This window comes from Peromyscus californicus, unplaced genomic scaffold (assembly GCF_007827085.1).
Source record: "Peromyscus californicus insignis strain IS unplaced genomic scaffold, ASM782708v3 Scaffold_7__1_contigs__length_154581171, whole genome shotgun sequence".
NCBI lineage: Eukaryota > Metazoa > Chordata > Mammalia > Rodentia > Cricetidae > Peromyscus > Peromyscus californicus.
Genome location: NW_026294595.1, coordinates 4,329,397 through 4,345,574, shown reverse-complemented (window position 1 = coordinate 4,345,574; position 16,178 = coordinate 4,329,397). Strand labels below are relative to the sequence as shown.

Here is a 16,178-nt window from a genome sequence, read left to right as displayed (position 1 = left end):
GAAGGAGAGTGCTGACTCCCACAGGTTGTCATATGGATGCCACACCAGGTTGTGGAAGACACACCCTACATACACCAAAAATAAATAAATAAATAAATAAAATAAAAAGATTGCAGTGGTTTTCCAAATAACCTATAAAGAGGTAGAAGAGAACTTACAAAACAAAGAGACTGGAAACAAATGAAGTAGGTAATGGAGAGGGATGCAGGATTCGAGTCTGAGGGGAAGTCTGACCCTGGCCCAGAGTGGAGACTGTCAGAATTTCATAAAGAGGAAAAGGTGGGAGAGCTGATGGGAATAAAAGACTTCTGGAAGCGGTGCTTGTAATCCCAGGCGGTGGCATGCAGACTGAGAATTTCTGTCTCAAGATACTGCCAGAGCTGTACATGTACAATTGGACTTTGGGGATCTCACCTGAGAACTGACTATGAAGAGAGCAGAGGCACCCAGAGGTTGCTGTTTCCAAATGGTGGTTTCTCTGCTGCCATCCAGATGTCTTCCGGCATCACCAGCACCCCTGCCATCCTTCTCAGAGTTCCCAGCCACACACCCATAACATCTAGTCATCGAACAGGTGCTGAGCAATAACGTCTCAGGGAAATGAACTGAGGTAAATGGTCATTACCGATGCCCGTTTTCATTAATGTGATAGGTATGAAGGACTATAGCATAGCTCTGATTTATTTTAGTACGCTTATAAAGGTTTTTTTTAGGGACCTTCAGACTTATTTTTTTCTAACTATATATTTTGTACAGATAACTAAGTTTTTCAGCTACAAGGAGAAACAGGTAGTTGAAAAGAATAACTGCTTTTGCAATTGTAGCATGGTTACTTGTTTTGTAAATTATTCAATATTAATCGTTTGGTCTTCATATCTATGAAGGAGTATGAGCCTTTCCTTACCCCCCCCCCCCATCTCAGGGTAAGTAATTTGGTGAATGCGCAGCTAACAATTGAACTCATTTTAGTTATTTCTTTTGCCAGGAAACCAGGGCTTTAACAGTAGATAAACAGGTCGTACAACCACTGGAGGCTGTGAACTGGTCTCATGGACCAGGTTTGGTTAATGTTGTGTTTCTCTGCTCAGTTTGAAACAATTTCTGGTTTGTTTTCCGTATTCCCGCATTTTTGTTTGAGAGTTTGTTACACTGTATGAAATACAATAAAATTTACCAGTGTATTTTTTAAATTATTATTTGACTATTGTGTGTGACTGTGGGTGTGAGTGTGTCACACGAATGTGTGGAGAGCAGAGGGCAACTTACTCTCTTTCCATCACGTGGGTTCTGGGATTGAACTCAGTTCACCAGGTTTGGTGGCAAGCACCGTTACCTAATGAACCATCTCTCTGGCTCAGAACTCACCAGTTCACTGGAGAGAGAAGAGGGAGCAGAAGTACAGGTGAGGAGGGAGGGAGGAGGAGAGGGAGGGACACGTGACAGAGAAGCTGTTAGTCCCATGTGTGCTTCTTTTGTTTGTTTTTGTGGGTGGCTTTGGCCTGTTGACAGAGGGTTTTATCTATCTGTTGCAGCTTTTGTGTGCTGTGGTTTCTGAAGTTTTGTTTCTTAAGGAAAGTTTGTCTTTTTATCTGTATATCTATGATTTTATTGTTTACTTGAAGAGAAAAAAGAGTAGCATTTTTGCCAGAGTAGTAGTAGCTCTGGAAAGCAAGCTCAAAGAAGAGGTGAGACCAGTGGGCAAAAAACCAAACGCTTTCCTTCCTTCCCGGGCTGCCTCCTGGCCAGCCTAGCTGGGAGGGGCGGAGCTGGACGGTGTCCTGGAAAAGGTGTGTGGGGGTGGAGGAGGCTGCAGTTAAGGCCCTCTGGTCCACCTATCAGCCAACACTACCTAGGGCTGTAGTGCAGTTCCTGCCTGGTGCAAAATCCCCAGCAACACCATGGACAGGCCGGAACCACGGTGCCCTCCACCAGGCTCCCTCAGGCTATTTGTCCTTACATGCCTCCTGGTGAGTGTCCCAGTTTTTAACACTGTCCTCCTGCCTGAAGCCTCTACCTGGGGCTGAGGGAGAAGAAATGAAGGAAGGTGTTTCTCGTAGCTGCTCTTGAGGTTTTGAGCTGTGGGCAGGCTTGTAGGAGAAGAGTTGAGATCCTTTGAAGTCCTTAACGTCCTGGAAGCTGTCCAGCATTTCAGGGTTACCAGCACCCTTTCATGTCTGCCTTGTGGGGGTAAGTGGGGTTGTGTTACTGTGAGGGAAGGAGTGTTTTCTGGCACATTCTCTCCTAAGCCCTTTGATAGGGTCTTTGGTTATTGCCCTTACTGTCATGCTTTCCTGCTGTTTTCTCGGTTCCGAAACGCCTTAGAAAGTTAATGCAAGATGTGACAGCAGAGTAGTTGCCAAGGTAGGGCAGCAGGGCTGTAGGAGAGTCCCGAGTCCCGGGTTCCACACCACCCTGTGTACTCATTTGGACTGATTACTCCCCTTCTCTGGACATCATTTCCTCATTTTCGAAAACTGCTGTAAATCTCTTTGAGGGTTTTTGTTTTAAGTTCCAGATTTGTAGCCAGGAAAACAAAAAGCTGAATGTTGTTTTGATGTCAAGGTATTTACAGATTCCTTAGAAGTTTAATCCACTGGGTTAGGTGAGGCTTCCTCTGCCTCATCACAGGCTTGTGAAGCCCACTAACCTCTTCAAGGCCACATAGGTACTCCAGGACACCAAGAAAGAAGACTGACATGGTGGTGCACTTCTGTAATCCTAACACTCAGGAGGCTGAGGCAGGGGGATCCCTGCAAGTTTGAGGCTTACCTGGACTACATAATGAGTTTAGGCCATCCAAGGATACATAGCAAGACTCTGTCTCAAAAAAAGAAAAAAAAGAAAAAGAAAAGGAAAAAAAGAAAAGGAAAGAAAAGAATAAAAAGGGAGAATGGCTGGATCAAATAAGAAATAACTGAATGAATACATAAAATATTTCATATAAGTGTAAAATTAGAAAAGATGTAAAGATACAAAAGATATAAAGTATTAAAACTTTATAATGTGAAGATATTTCTTTAAAACTTAAGTTTGGGGAGATGCCTTAGTCAGTAAGGAGCTTGCTGTGAAGCTCATTCCGATCTCCAGCAGCTATGTAAAGAAGAACCAGGCACAGCAGCACACATCTGTGCCTCAGCACTAGGGGTGGTGGGGACAGGTAGACCCTGGAGCTCATTGACTAGCCAGCCTGGCTGAATCAATGAGCTCTAGGTTCAGTGAGAGACCCTGTCTCAAAAACAAAATGGATCCCAGACAAAGAACTGCAGGCAGCGAAGGAATTCTGAGAGCAGGAGAAGCCGTCTTCCCCAGAGAAGAGCCCCGATTATCCATTACCAAGTGGTCAGCCCTGAAATTATCTATCTATCTATCTATCTATCTATCTATCTATCTATCTATCTATCTATCATCTATCCATCCATCCATCCATCTATATGTAACACTAGATAGATTGAACAGATTGTGTGTGTGTATATATATATATGTGTGTGTGTGTGTGTGTGTGTGTGTGTGTGTGTGTGTTCATATATGTGTGCAATAATAACAAAGAAAAGGAGGAGAAATGGGAGGGATTGGAGGGAGGAAAGGGAAAAGGGAATGACATAATTGTATTTTAATTTCAAAAGAATAATTTTTTAAAAGGTGGAAAGAACTGAGGGAGACACCCTCTGGCCTTCACAAGCACAGTGTTCTGCACATGTATGCACATGTACACACACAGCATACACTAGTCAGAGTTTTCCCATGAAAGTGAGTGAGTGGTATGGCATTGACAGTGGTGACTGCAGATGCCTTCAATATAGTGAATGTTTCTGTCAGGGGATATGAGTCTTTCCATCCATCAATTTTACGTTCATATAAGTCATTTTCTAACCTGCCATCCATTATTGGGTCCACACTGATCTTTTTGTGCTTATGATACTTAATGTCCACAAATAATTTTCACTGCCTAGTGTGCTAAGGTGCTAAAAACAGAGAAATAAATAGGAATGAAGAGTTCCTGTCCAATGGCCGAGGCAACAGCAGCTACAGTGTATTTCAGTGTGAGGCAGTTCCGATCCCCCCGTTAGATGGCAATGGCATCCCCTTCCCTGTCGTGAGTCAAAGCTGTCCCCAGACATTGCTAAGTCCCCTGGAGGACAGAAACCACCCCGGCTTGAGTTTGTACCCTCTGCCTCTGGTTACTTTGAGCTGGGGGCTGCCTTAGGTAACACTGCGTGGTCTCTTGCCTCTTAGTATTTTGACTGTGAGCTCATCTCATGCTTCCAGGGCATTCAGTGTGAGTTTGTATTTCAGCCTGGTGTCCTCACCACACCTGCTGGCTGAAATATCCCAGAGCTTCCTTAGCTGTTCCAGCATGCGCCTCCTTCCTTTTCGGTACCGTCAGCCGTCAGCGTCTTGATTCCTTTCCTGTGGGTCCACCTCCCCTGATAAGTGTTCCTTTTGTTTACAGTTGTGCTCAAGTCGCAGGGCAGGGAACTCGGGAGTCACAACCTGTGCCCCAGCTGCCATTGACATGTCAATTCAAACAGTCAAATAGTGAAAAGCAGAAAAAATATATTGATCCACATTGGGAAGAGGGTGAAGAGACCCAGTGATCCTACCACGTCCATCCTCATTGTGAAGTGAGATTTAAAGAGCTAGGGATCTCACCACCCATCATCATCTGGGTGATGGTCTCCAACAGGTGGTCCAGCAGACTGTCAGCAGTATGTGAAATCTACTTCTGGGAGGCAAATTCCCTCTCTGGTTGGTGTCAAGTACAGCCTTTTTCTTCTCCTAGCATGAGCATCCTGAGGAGAGGAGAATTCTAGTTTCTTGGGTCCGTTGTTTCAACAGTCAGATGGAGGAGGACAGAGGTTCGCTAGAAGAAAGCATGAGTCTGGGCTGGGAGACGGGATGGGCAGCCATTGCTCACACTGGCTGGCTCACAGCCTGACTCCTAGGCTGCCACTGTCCTTTTAATGATTCTATACTGACGCTGGAACGGAAGGTCCTTTCTTCTCAAATGTCTTGTCATTAAGATAATAAGAAAACAGTAACTCCGATGTTTTCTCCCATGGTTGCTGACACATGCCTCTGGAACTGGTTTGTGGGAGGAATCTGAAATGATTTGGAGTTGTGGGTTAGAGACCCCCCCAGACTGATGTATATAGAGCCCGTGGATCACTGTGGTGGCAGCTTAGGGGGCCAGAGTGACCCTGCTTCTGAGTTCCCAGAGTGGAACAAGGACTCTCCTGGGATAACCAAAGAAGCTCATTGAACCTGAAGCTCGGGGTCAGCCGGCATGGAGAAAGCAGTTGCACTTGTTAAACAGATGGGCCCTTAGCAGAAACCAGGACTTAACTGCTGGGGCATTAGGAAAGGTGTCTTAAGGGCAAAACCCTGTGGGTGGAAAGCTCCATTTCAAATTCATTTGAAAAGAGAGTGCTTGAACAGAGAGTGCCTGGCTGGAACAGGCTGTTCAGGGTAGTGGTTTTCCAGGCTTAACCTCAAAGGCACACAGAGAACACTGCATCTGTGGTCTAAGTGGGACAGGCTACATCTGAGCTGGCAGCGGAACCTGACTTTACTCACAGGCACGTAAAGTGCAAGAGTTACAGGGCCATAGAGGCATGCATTGAGGCTGCACAAAGCTGTGAAACCAGCAAACACATTGTCAGGGGCAGAGTCCATTGATAGGGCTCTTGAGCGGGCCTGTGGGAAGGTGAAGCCTCCGCTGCAGTGGTGACCACAGGCTATTGGGGATGGCAGAAATATGGGACATTTACTGAGGAAAGTTGTAGACACTAGTGGAGCTGATCAGACCACACACACCACTTGCGACAGAGCTGGAGGGGCGGGGCTAACCAGGCCCACTGCAGTACCGAACTCTTCCCTGCAGGATCTGTGTCTGCCCTGCTGGGTTTTGGTCATGCTTTGGCTCAGTTTTCCATGCTGAGCCCCTATTCTTCCCTCTGGGAAGAGAATGTTCACACTAGGGTACTGTATGCATTTTTTAAATTATAGGGGCTCACAGACAGGAGACAGCCTTGAGTCTGTCTCCCAACTTTGAACTTCTGCGGAACTGTAAGACTATGAGGACTTTTCAAGATAGATTGAATATATTTGTATTGGTTTAAATATTAAGGCCACTCCACGTAGTTAAAAGGGAGGTTTATTTTGTGGGGTAACTTACAAGTGAAGGGATAGGTAACAGGGTCTGGGAAAGGTGTAGTGCAGTCCAGCGGTGTTCTCTGGAGAACTCTGCTCAATCTACCTCCAGCGTCCAGGATCCAGGAACCAAGAGAGCCGGCCCATCTGGATCTCGGGTCTTCAGGGGTCCTCTCTTGGCTCCACCTTGTAGGCGTGACAGTTACCGAAGCCTCAATGGGGGTGGCACTTCCAGGTCAAAGCTGGGCCAGCTACCCACTACACACTTGCATTGTGAGATGGCCATGAACCTGGGGGGCAGATATAGACTATGCTGGGTTGGATAGGAAATGTCCTCGGTAGGCTCATGTGTTTGAACACATTTCCAAGCTGATGGTGTGGCTTTGGAGACTGTGAAACTTTCAGGTAAAGGCTGTTAACTAGAGGAAGTTGGCTGCTGGGAATGGGCCTTGTGGTTTAGTGCCTGGCCAGCCTCTGCCTGGTCTCTGCCTCTTGGCAAGATAACTACCCCAGGCCACAGCACTGCCTCTTGCCCTGCTTCCCCAGTCACACACACCACGTGGAAGCCAAGTAACCAATACAGAGAGCATCTTCTCAGCAAAGCCTGCTTGTGCTCTGCCCCAAGGAGAATCCCAGTGTGTTGCATAATTTTAAAACTGGTGTGTTTACATTAAGCTATGCACAACACCTGGTACAGATAAATGAATGCAAGTGAAATTATTCACTGAAACATTAGGGGAGGTAAATGCTTACCATCCAAAATAATCTTCACAGGATGTTAGCTCTTTGGGAGGGACAGCTACAATTACCTGCAGTAACAGTTTCGTGTAATAAAAATGGATTTGAAATCATCCAGACTTGAGTCCAAATTCTGGCTTCAACATTTAAAGCTATGGTTTTGAGAAAGTTCTTTGCCCTATTGATTTGTGATCCTCCATTTTTTCCCCTTAGCTACAAAATGCAGAGGAAAACATCTAGGCATGAGCACTTTATGTATGTGTGGGTAAACGTGTGTGTATGGGTGCCAGAGGTCAACCTTGGCATATCGTTCTCTGGGATCCAGTCATCTTGTTATTTATTTAATGTGCATGTGTGTTTTGCTCGCACCACGTATGTGCAAGAAGCCAGAAGAGGAAGTCAGATCCCCTGGAACTTGGGTTGTGAGCCACCGTGTGGGTGTTGGGAATTGAACCCAAGTCCTCTGAAAGAGCATTCAGTGCTCTCAACCTTGTTTTTTTTTGGGGGGGAGGAGGGGGTGCGATAGGGTCTGCCACTGGCCTAGAACTTGCTGAGTTTGCAGGCTGTCCTGTGAGCTCCAGGGATCTGCCAGTCTCTGCATCTTCAGTTCTCAGATTCTGGACCACCAAATGCAGGTTTGTTCTGTGGCTTGTGGGAATCTGACTTAGGTCCTCCAGCCCACTTGGCAAGCAGTTTACCGACTGAGCTAGCTTCCCAGACCCTGGGCATGAACAATCTAAGCAGTAAAGCAAAATACAGAGCTCAGGAATTGCTTTGTGGGTGGGGATGACAAAATGATTCCAGTCTGGTGGAGCCAGGAGTCATTGACCTGCTTTTCTTTTCTACTGTATAGATCCTGACAGCTGTTCTGACGTATCCTGTGCTCAGGACCGTTAGCCTCTGGTTCCACTCCTCCCTCACTAGGAGCTATGTCTCTGGCACTTACTCCATCGTTTTTGTCAACTATCCCAATGAGCAAATTGCCAGAGATGTTGCCAGGTACGTGCAGGGGCTAAGTGATGCCCGAAATGCGTGGGAAGCTGGCAGGTACTCCCTAAGGGCCACGCTGTAGCCATTCTCTTGCTTTTGGCAACCCTTTCTGTCCACTGATTAACTCCATACTTTCTGCTTGGGGTGGGATGAGGAACCCATTGGATGATCCTGCTCAGAGTGATCCAGGACTGATCTTTCTCGGAATGATCCCAGGGCTGGTCTTTCACTATGCTAGAGAAGTTAAGTAATTGATGGGGCAGAAAAGGAACATGAGACCCACAGAGATCGGTGGCTTTTTTGAGGCTTTAAAAGAACTGTGAAAGTCTACACGGGGACAATTTAAACCCTCCACGGCCCTGCTGGGTTCAATTTAAGCACGCTGTGCTGCCAGTGCTACGGTTTTGGGTCTTGGTAACAGTGAATAGTCCCTGTGCCTAAGTGAGGACTGTGCCAGCTCCAATTCCCACATTTTTACTTCATTAATTACTTGCCAAGATCCTCACCTACAACTTCATTAACATAAAACTTTCAGGGTTAGGTTTCCAACATAAGAATTCTCAGCTGGGCAGCGGTGGCCCATGCCTTTAATCCCAGCACCCGGGAGGCAGAGGCAGGCGGATCTCTGTGAGTTCGAGGCCAGCCTGGTCTACAGAGTGAGTTCCAGGACAGGCACCAAAACTACACAGAGAAACCCTGTCTCGAAAAACCAAAAAAAAAAAAAAAAAAAAGAATTCTCAGGCATACATAAAGCAGAACAGGGGAAGGACATCCTAAATGATTGGTTACTTAGATATTCTCAGAAATTCCCATCCCTTCTCTTAAAACCTTGGATATGCTCCAGTGGTCACCCACTCTCTTTGCTCTAGGGCCATACTGGATAAGAAGTTGGCAGCTTCTGTGAACATCTTGCCTAAGACATCTTCACTGTGAGTTTTGCCAAGGCTAGTGGAAGGGAGTTGGGAGTGTTAAGGTTAGGTCCTGGATGAGAGAGAGAACATGCAACAAATGGTGAGCTGTCAGACAATGTTTCAATGGCATTTAATCAACACTTCACAGGTAACTTGCATTCAGAGATTATGTTTATTATCAATTTATGTCACCTAAGGAAAGCAAAAAAAAAAATTGTAGTATATAGAGAAAGGAGGGAAAAGTCATGCTGTTTGCTCAACTGCTCACATCGTCTTGAGCATGGCTCCCTAACTTGGCTTTACTTTTGATCTCTGAGCATGTTGAATTAGTCTCTCTGAGGCTGAGGCCTAAGTTTCTGAATCTTTAGAATGTTCTCCAGAGGCTTATGAATGTAGCTCAGTGATAGAGTGCTTGCCTAACATGCATAAGGCCTTGGGTTTGCTCTCCAGCATAACAAAAAGGGAAGAGACGAGAAGGGATGGCGGGAGGGCTAGTGGAGGGAAGAAGAAAGGGAAGGAAAAAGGAAGGAAGGAAGGAAGCAAGGAGACCTCGTGTGAAATCTTAAGTCAGGAAGCCATCTTCAAGCACTAACCTTCAGGAATGCACTGGTAGGTGCTAAATGTATTTGTTAGAGTGGCTGGACAAATTGACCTGTGGGGCCTTGACCACTCTAGACTTCTTTTATGGGTGTCTTAGTTAGGGTTTCTATTGCTTCAGTGAAACACCATGTCCAAAAAGCAAATTGGGAAGAAAAGGTTTATCTGTCTTACAAAGGAAGTCAGGACAGGAACTCAAACAGGGCAGGAACCTGGAGGCAGGAGCTGATGCAGAGGCCATGGAGGGGGCTGCTTATTGGCTTGCTTCCCATGGCTTGCTCAGCCTGCTTTCTTATAGAACCCAGGGCCACCAGCCCAGGGATGGCCCCACCCACAATGGACGGGCCCTCCCACAACAGTCACTAATTAAGAAAATGCCCTAGGGCTTGCCTTCAGCCCAGTCTTACGAGGCATTTTCTCTGGTGAGGCTCCCTCCTCTCTGATGACTCTAGCTTGTGCCAGCACAATGGGTTTGGGGAAGATTGTAAAGCCTCCTCTTCAGTAATTTACCTCCTTGGGCAGGTTTGACAATTTGCCAGACTCCTCCTGTGGCTGTGACAACTTGATTTTGTTCTCTTCTCTAGGTACTTTTGGAAGGGAGAAATAGAAGAATCCACTGAGATCTTGTTGGTAAGTGAGGATAGGGGCAGAGGAAGTTTTAATAGGACAATAGTGACATCAGGGCCATTTTCCAGATTCTAATTAGAAATTAGCAATGAGGCTGGGGTATAGCTCAGTCATGACTTCTTAAGTTCAATCCCCACAGAGGAAAAAATTAGCACCGATCAACTGATTGAGGCCCTTGCCCCACCTAAGATGTCTGAGGTTCCTTAGCAAGCGAGTGACCTGGTCTGGTGGCCTGGGAGGAAATGCTAAATTCCAAATGAATGGAGGGTTGAGCTGGGGTTCGGGTCCCAAATTGCTGATTAATTTTACTCCTGTCACAGCTAATAAAGACAAAGACTTCCAAGGTCTCCAGGCTGTCCACCTACATGAGGTAAGGCTTCTCACTCATTCCTCAGGACCAGACCAGGATGTTCTGGGCACTGAGAGAATGAACCTGGGAAGTGGGAGAACTGGGGGTTAGCCACTGCCTCCCATGAGACTCCTTGTTCTTCTTTCTCTCACGTTCTCCACCTGGACGACAGAGAGTAGAGTGAGATGGTTTACACTGGTGGATTCAAACATCAGTCTCAGGGTCTTTCCATAATTTAAAAATATTATTCAGACTCACAAAAGCATCATGGGTTAATTTCTAGCTTGTTCCCAGTAATGCAGTCCCAAAGCTCACACTTGAGTCTCAGCGGTTCACAAAGAGAGGTCTCTTTTACCTCTGAGGTCTCTAAGACTTTGATGAAGTCCATGAAAGTTAACCGTTTCAGTCATAATTGCTAAGGATTTTGAAAACCGTTTTTAGCTTACTTAACAATAAAGCTATTATATATTAATAACACAAATACCATATTTTTACAAAAAGTAGTCATATTTTTCCAAAACCAAGAAGTTAAGGAGAAAATGGCATTATTCGCATTTTGCAAATTGTGACTTCATAAGATAACTGCTAGGGAAGGTTTTGAGTCTACACTGATAAGTTCAAGGATTCAAAATTTAGAATTTTTGCTTGCAAATAATCCTCTCAGTGTAATAAGGGAGTTGCCCCTTCTACCTCCAGTATTGGAGATGGGATCTTATGTCATTTCAGACCTACTGAATGGAACTGCATTCCAATAATCATACCTAGTGATTCTTGTCTACATTACCACTTGAAACTGGTCTAACCAGTGGCCTCAGTGCTGGCCATGTGTTAGAACACTTGGAGATATTTTTCAAATGTCCAATATAAGTACTACCTCATGGATTCCAACTTGGTTTGACTGTGTGGGGATCAAATGCATCATCATCATTATTATTTTATTCTTCTGTCATACTTTACATCCCAACCACATTTCCTCTCCTTCCACTTCTCCCAGTCCGCAACCCCCCCCCCCCCCAACTTGCCCTCTCCCTCAGATCCACTTCTCCTCCATTTCCCTTCAAAAAAAGAGCAGGCCTCCCAGGGATATCAACCAAACATGGCATAACAAAGTTACAAGAAGACTAGACACAAACCCTCATATCAAGGCTGGATGAGGCAATCCAGCAGGAGGAAAAAGGGTCCCAAGTGCAGGCAAGAGTCAGAGACACCTACTCTCCCAATGTTAGGAGTCCCACAAGAATACCAAGCTATACAACCATAATGTATATGCAGAGGACCTATCTCAGACCCATACAGGGTCCTAGTTTGCTGCTTCCATCTCTGTGAGCCCCTGTGAGCCCTGCTTAGTTGATTCTGTGGGTTTTCTTGTGGTGTCCTCGACCCCTCTGGCTCCTACAATCCTTCCTCCCCCTCTTTTGTGGGGTTCCCAGAACTCCACCTAATGTTTGGTTGTGGGTCTCTGCATCTGCTCCCATCAGCTGCTGCAGGAAGCCTCTCTGATGATGACTGGGCTAGGCACCCATCTATGACTATAGCAGAATATCATTAGAAATCATTTCATTGACTTTTTTTTGCCAGTCTTGTTTAGTTCTATCCTGGGTCTCTGGGCCGTCCTGCCTCTGGGTCCTGGTGTGGACTCGCTCTCGTGGCATGGGCCTCAAGTTGGACCAGTCATGAGTTGGCCACTACCACAAGTTCTGCACCACCATTACTGCAGCACATCTTGCAGGCAGGGCAGATTGTAGGTGAAGTATGTTGTTCTTAAGTAGCATCCCAGGCTGACTGTAATGTGCAGCCTGGGCTACAAGCCCTTGCTCTGCATGATAAAAGTCATTTCCTTCACATCTCAAGGAAACTAGGATTTTGTGGCCATATAGCTGTAGCTGAGTCTCAATTCTAACTACAGAGATGGCCCCTTTGTTACCACATCAGCAGAGGTGAGGGAATGAGGCACCTTAGTTGAACCAAAACTGTAACCTGTGAGGGACAGCTTCTGGGTTAGGAGAGAACTCCAGAGTGCTGCTTCTTCTTATGTTGAAATGTTGTAGAATATTAGTTTAAGCTGTGTTACTTTTGTTTATGTTGCATTTGTTTAACTGTGTGAAGCTGTGTTACTGTGCCTGTCTAAAACAACTGACCGTCTAATGAAGAGCTGAACGGCCAATAGTGAGGCAGGAGAGAGAAATAGGTGGGGCTGACAGGCAGAGGGGATAAATAGGAAAAATCTGGGAGAAAAGAAGTGGCCAGAGAAGGAGGAGAACTCCAGGGGTCAGCCACCCAGCTACACAGCAAGCCACAGAGTAAGAGTAAGATTTACAGAAGTAAGAGAACGGAAAAAGCCCAGAGGCAAAAGGTAAACGGAATAAGTTAAGGAAAGCTGGCAAGAAACAAGATAAGCTAAGGCCAAGCATTCATAAGTAAGAATAAGCCTCCGTGTGTGATTTATTTGGGAATTGGGTGGCAGGCTCCCCCCAAAAGAGTAAAGAACAAACAAACAAACAACAATGTTGAAGTCTGGCTTCCTCTTGATAGTTGTACCATAGTGCTTGTATTAGCATATTTTTGCCTCATCTATCTATAAAATGGGTATCAAACTACCAGGTTGTTATACATATTAGAATATATGAAGTATACCTATGAAGCGTTTCAATGTTCATCTTACTGCTAAAATGCCAGATTCTTTGAATTCTATGTCTGTTTATAAAAAGAAGATTCTGGTCTCAGTGTCCATGAGATAAGATTATTATTATTATTATTATTATTATTATTACTTTTTAATGGTGGCACTCACACCTTTTTTTTTTTTTAGATTTATTTATTTATTATGTACACAGTGTTCTGTCTGCGTGTATGCCTGCAGGCCAGAAGAGGGTGCCAGATCTCATTACAGATGGTTACGAGCTATCATGTGGTTGCTGGGAATTGAACTCAGGACCTCTGGAAGAACAGTCAGTGCTCTTAACCTCTAAGCTATCTCTCCAGCCCCGAGATAAGATTATTATCAAACCGATAGTCTTCAGGTTCTGAATAAACCAGTCCTACTTGCTGTAAATGCTACAGTACTTATATAATACTATGGTTAGTTAAGCATGTTATCTCATGAGAACTTCCCAGTGGCTCTCCATTGACCAGAAAGTAAGCAAAGAATCATCATGTTCATCTGACACATGAGAGACTGACGAGGAGAGAACCGGCATTGTGCACTGAGTGTCAGGTGAATTAAGCAGAGGAAGGTGACTGAGCCAGGCTTGCCCTCAGGGCCCCGTGGGGGAAGGTCAGGGATTGTTTGGCCATAAGGCTCAAGAAAAGGGATTTTGGTTGTTCAGCAGGAGCAGTGAGGACTTTGTAGGTAGGAAGGAATTTATAGGCTCTGGAGAAGGGGCAGGAAGACACAGCGATGTGTATGGATTGGAGGTGAGAAGTGAACATGAGTGTGTACACTGCTGGTCACTAGCTAAGTGCTTTGGACACCCTGTCCCAGCTAGTCCTCAGCAATCCAGCCAAAAAGGTGTTCATATTCCCCTTCAGAGAAATTAAATGACTTATCTACAGTCACAGAACTAATAAGGGCAGACATAGAATTTGAACCCATATGTCTAAGATTCTAAAGCAGCAGTTCTCAACCTGTGGCTTGAGATTCATAACAGGAGCAAAAATAGAGTTATGAAGTAGCAACAAAATAACGTTATGGTTGGGGTCACCACACCATGAGCACTGGGAAGGCTGAGGACCACTGTATTAAATCGCTGCAGCACTGGGAAGGCTGAGAACCACTGTATTAAACCGCTGCAGCACTGGGAAGGTGGAGAACCACTGTATTAAACCGCTGCAGCATTGGGAAGGCTGAGGACCACTGACCTAAGGGCACTGAGCCAACCCAGCACCCGTTGAATGGGAAACAGGCTCAGGCAGGCTGGACCACGGCATTAAGCAGTGAGCTGGAGCAGCTTGTAGGGGCCTCCAGAGAGCCCGTGGGTTGGGTTTTATCATGTCATAGTCACTCATTAGAGCTCTGCTTTCTTTCCAAAGGTTGGCTCATCCTTTTGAAATCCCAGAGGTCTTCAGTATTCCCATGGACCAAGGAGATGCTCGCTATTTAAAGTGGCTTGAGGAGGGCATGAAGGAGAACTAAGCAGAGAGACCGCACAGGCTGCTGGCTGGCTGGCAGGCCTTTCTTGACTGTGCTCTGGGGAAGGCAGGCCTTCTTCCACCTCCCTAGGGGGTTCCTGACGGCGCAGAGGTGACCTGTGCATGCTGACTGAAGGACTGAGAATTTCAAGACTGGGGGTGAAGGCCAGCCAGGCCTGTGAGAACCAAGTGGAGCCTGTGTCCGCCAGAGGGTGTGACGGTGATAATGCAGGGACCGAGGGGAGGTGACCGTGAGGGCACTGGGCCTACCATAAGTGCCCCGGGTGTAATTGATCCTCTGCTTCTCGTAGGGACAGAGGGCCTTCCTCACCTAGGTGTGTGTGGGATAAATGTCTTCTAAAAACACTGACATGTGCTCTGTTCAAAATGATGAATCATAGTGGTAGAGTTTCAGGGGTCAACAGAATTTTCTTGTTAGAGAGGCTTTTGTTGCTCCTGAACTTGCAGAGGTGAGGCTGGGAAGGGGCTTCTTGAGCCTATACAGGCTAGGGGAATATTAGAGTTTCAACACAGCCTTGTGGGCTGAGAATGTCTTGACTTAATATAATAGACATGCAAAGAAAGACCCTGGAGACCTAGGTTCTCAGCCCTTGGCACCTGCTAGGCCAGGGTTTTTCAGATCTGCTGTACAGAGCTTCTAGGGCTGGCAGAGAAACCCCTGAACTTCTGGAGGAATGTAGCCCCCATCCACATCCCAAGTGGAGGTGGCAGAAGTGTGTCAATTCCCCCATTGATATACAGTATCAAGAAAAACTTCACTTCATGGAATTCCGTACAGGGAGGCATGCTGAACTACAGTCTAGCCTCGGTTTCTCATCCCATGCTGAGGGCTCTCTACACCTGTCCCAAGGATCTCTGGTGAAGGGAACAATGGACATGGGGATGCTGAGCCCAAGGCCATGAAAAGGGAGAGTTGAACCAGGCCCTCTCCATGAATCTCACAAGGTAACTCCATGATGGGGGCACCCATAGGGAGCTGGAGTCAGGATCCAGACAGCTATGGTGTCCTGGTTTCTTCTGTGGGGCGGGGTGTTGTTAAATACACCAGGTAGAACCAGGTCCTAGTTCTGATAGCTGCTGTGTGTCTCCCACCTTGTGCCCCAAATAGCAGATGTTGAAGGGTCTCCAAGGGCCATCAGTGAGAACCTGATCAGGACTGAGGCCCTTCCAAAGGGCCAGAGAATTCCACTGGTAGTTTTAAGGGCTGAGGAACGGAGATGTCCTTGGTCTTAAAGCCCAGTTCTGAGGTATCTACAAGTCTTGAAAACCCTACTTAAGATGTACTCAGGACCCTGATGTACCATCAGGGTTGCTTCCCTAGAAGCAAAGCCCAGTTTCTAGATCTTCCTTCCTTCCTGTTCCGATCACGTCTCAGTGCACCTCACTGTGCACTGTCCCTGTGTTCATATGTCCTTTCCACCTGGTGTCACTCCTCTGAAAAGCCTCACTTCAGGCTGGATCATGAGGTGCTGGAGGTCAGAAGCATGTCTGAATCTTGTTGTTTCTTGCACAAGGTTTGGGAATTATTTCCTAAGTTGACATTTCAGTTTCAAGGGTTTAAATAAACAAAGCTTTCTCTATAACATGGAATTTACTTTTAAGTTTTGAAATAGGCAAAATATCTATTTTTCTCTTGAATTTTCTTAAACTTTAAGAGATTTTTACAC

The 16,178-nt window shown here is 46.0% G+C and overlaps 1 protein-coding gene across 1 annotated transcript; it reads left to right on the top strand.

The window, feature by feature from the left end:
* The first annotated feature begins 1,898 nt into the window (after positions 1–1,898).
* LOC128101774 (protein CutA homolog) lies at positions 1,899–16,031 on the top strand. The gene is made up of 6 exons (XM_052725148.1): positions 1,899–1,967; positions 7,742–7,887; positions 8,748–8,807; positions 9,971–10,016; positions 10,334–10,383; positions 14,392–16,031. Exons 1-6 carry the CDS (start codon positions 1,899–1,901, stop codon positions 14,492–14,494), a joined length of 474 nt encoding a protein of 157 aa, XP_052581108.1. The 3' UTR covers positions 14,495–16,031.
* The last annotated feature ends 147 nt before the right edge of the window (positions 16,032–16,178 follow it).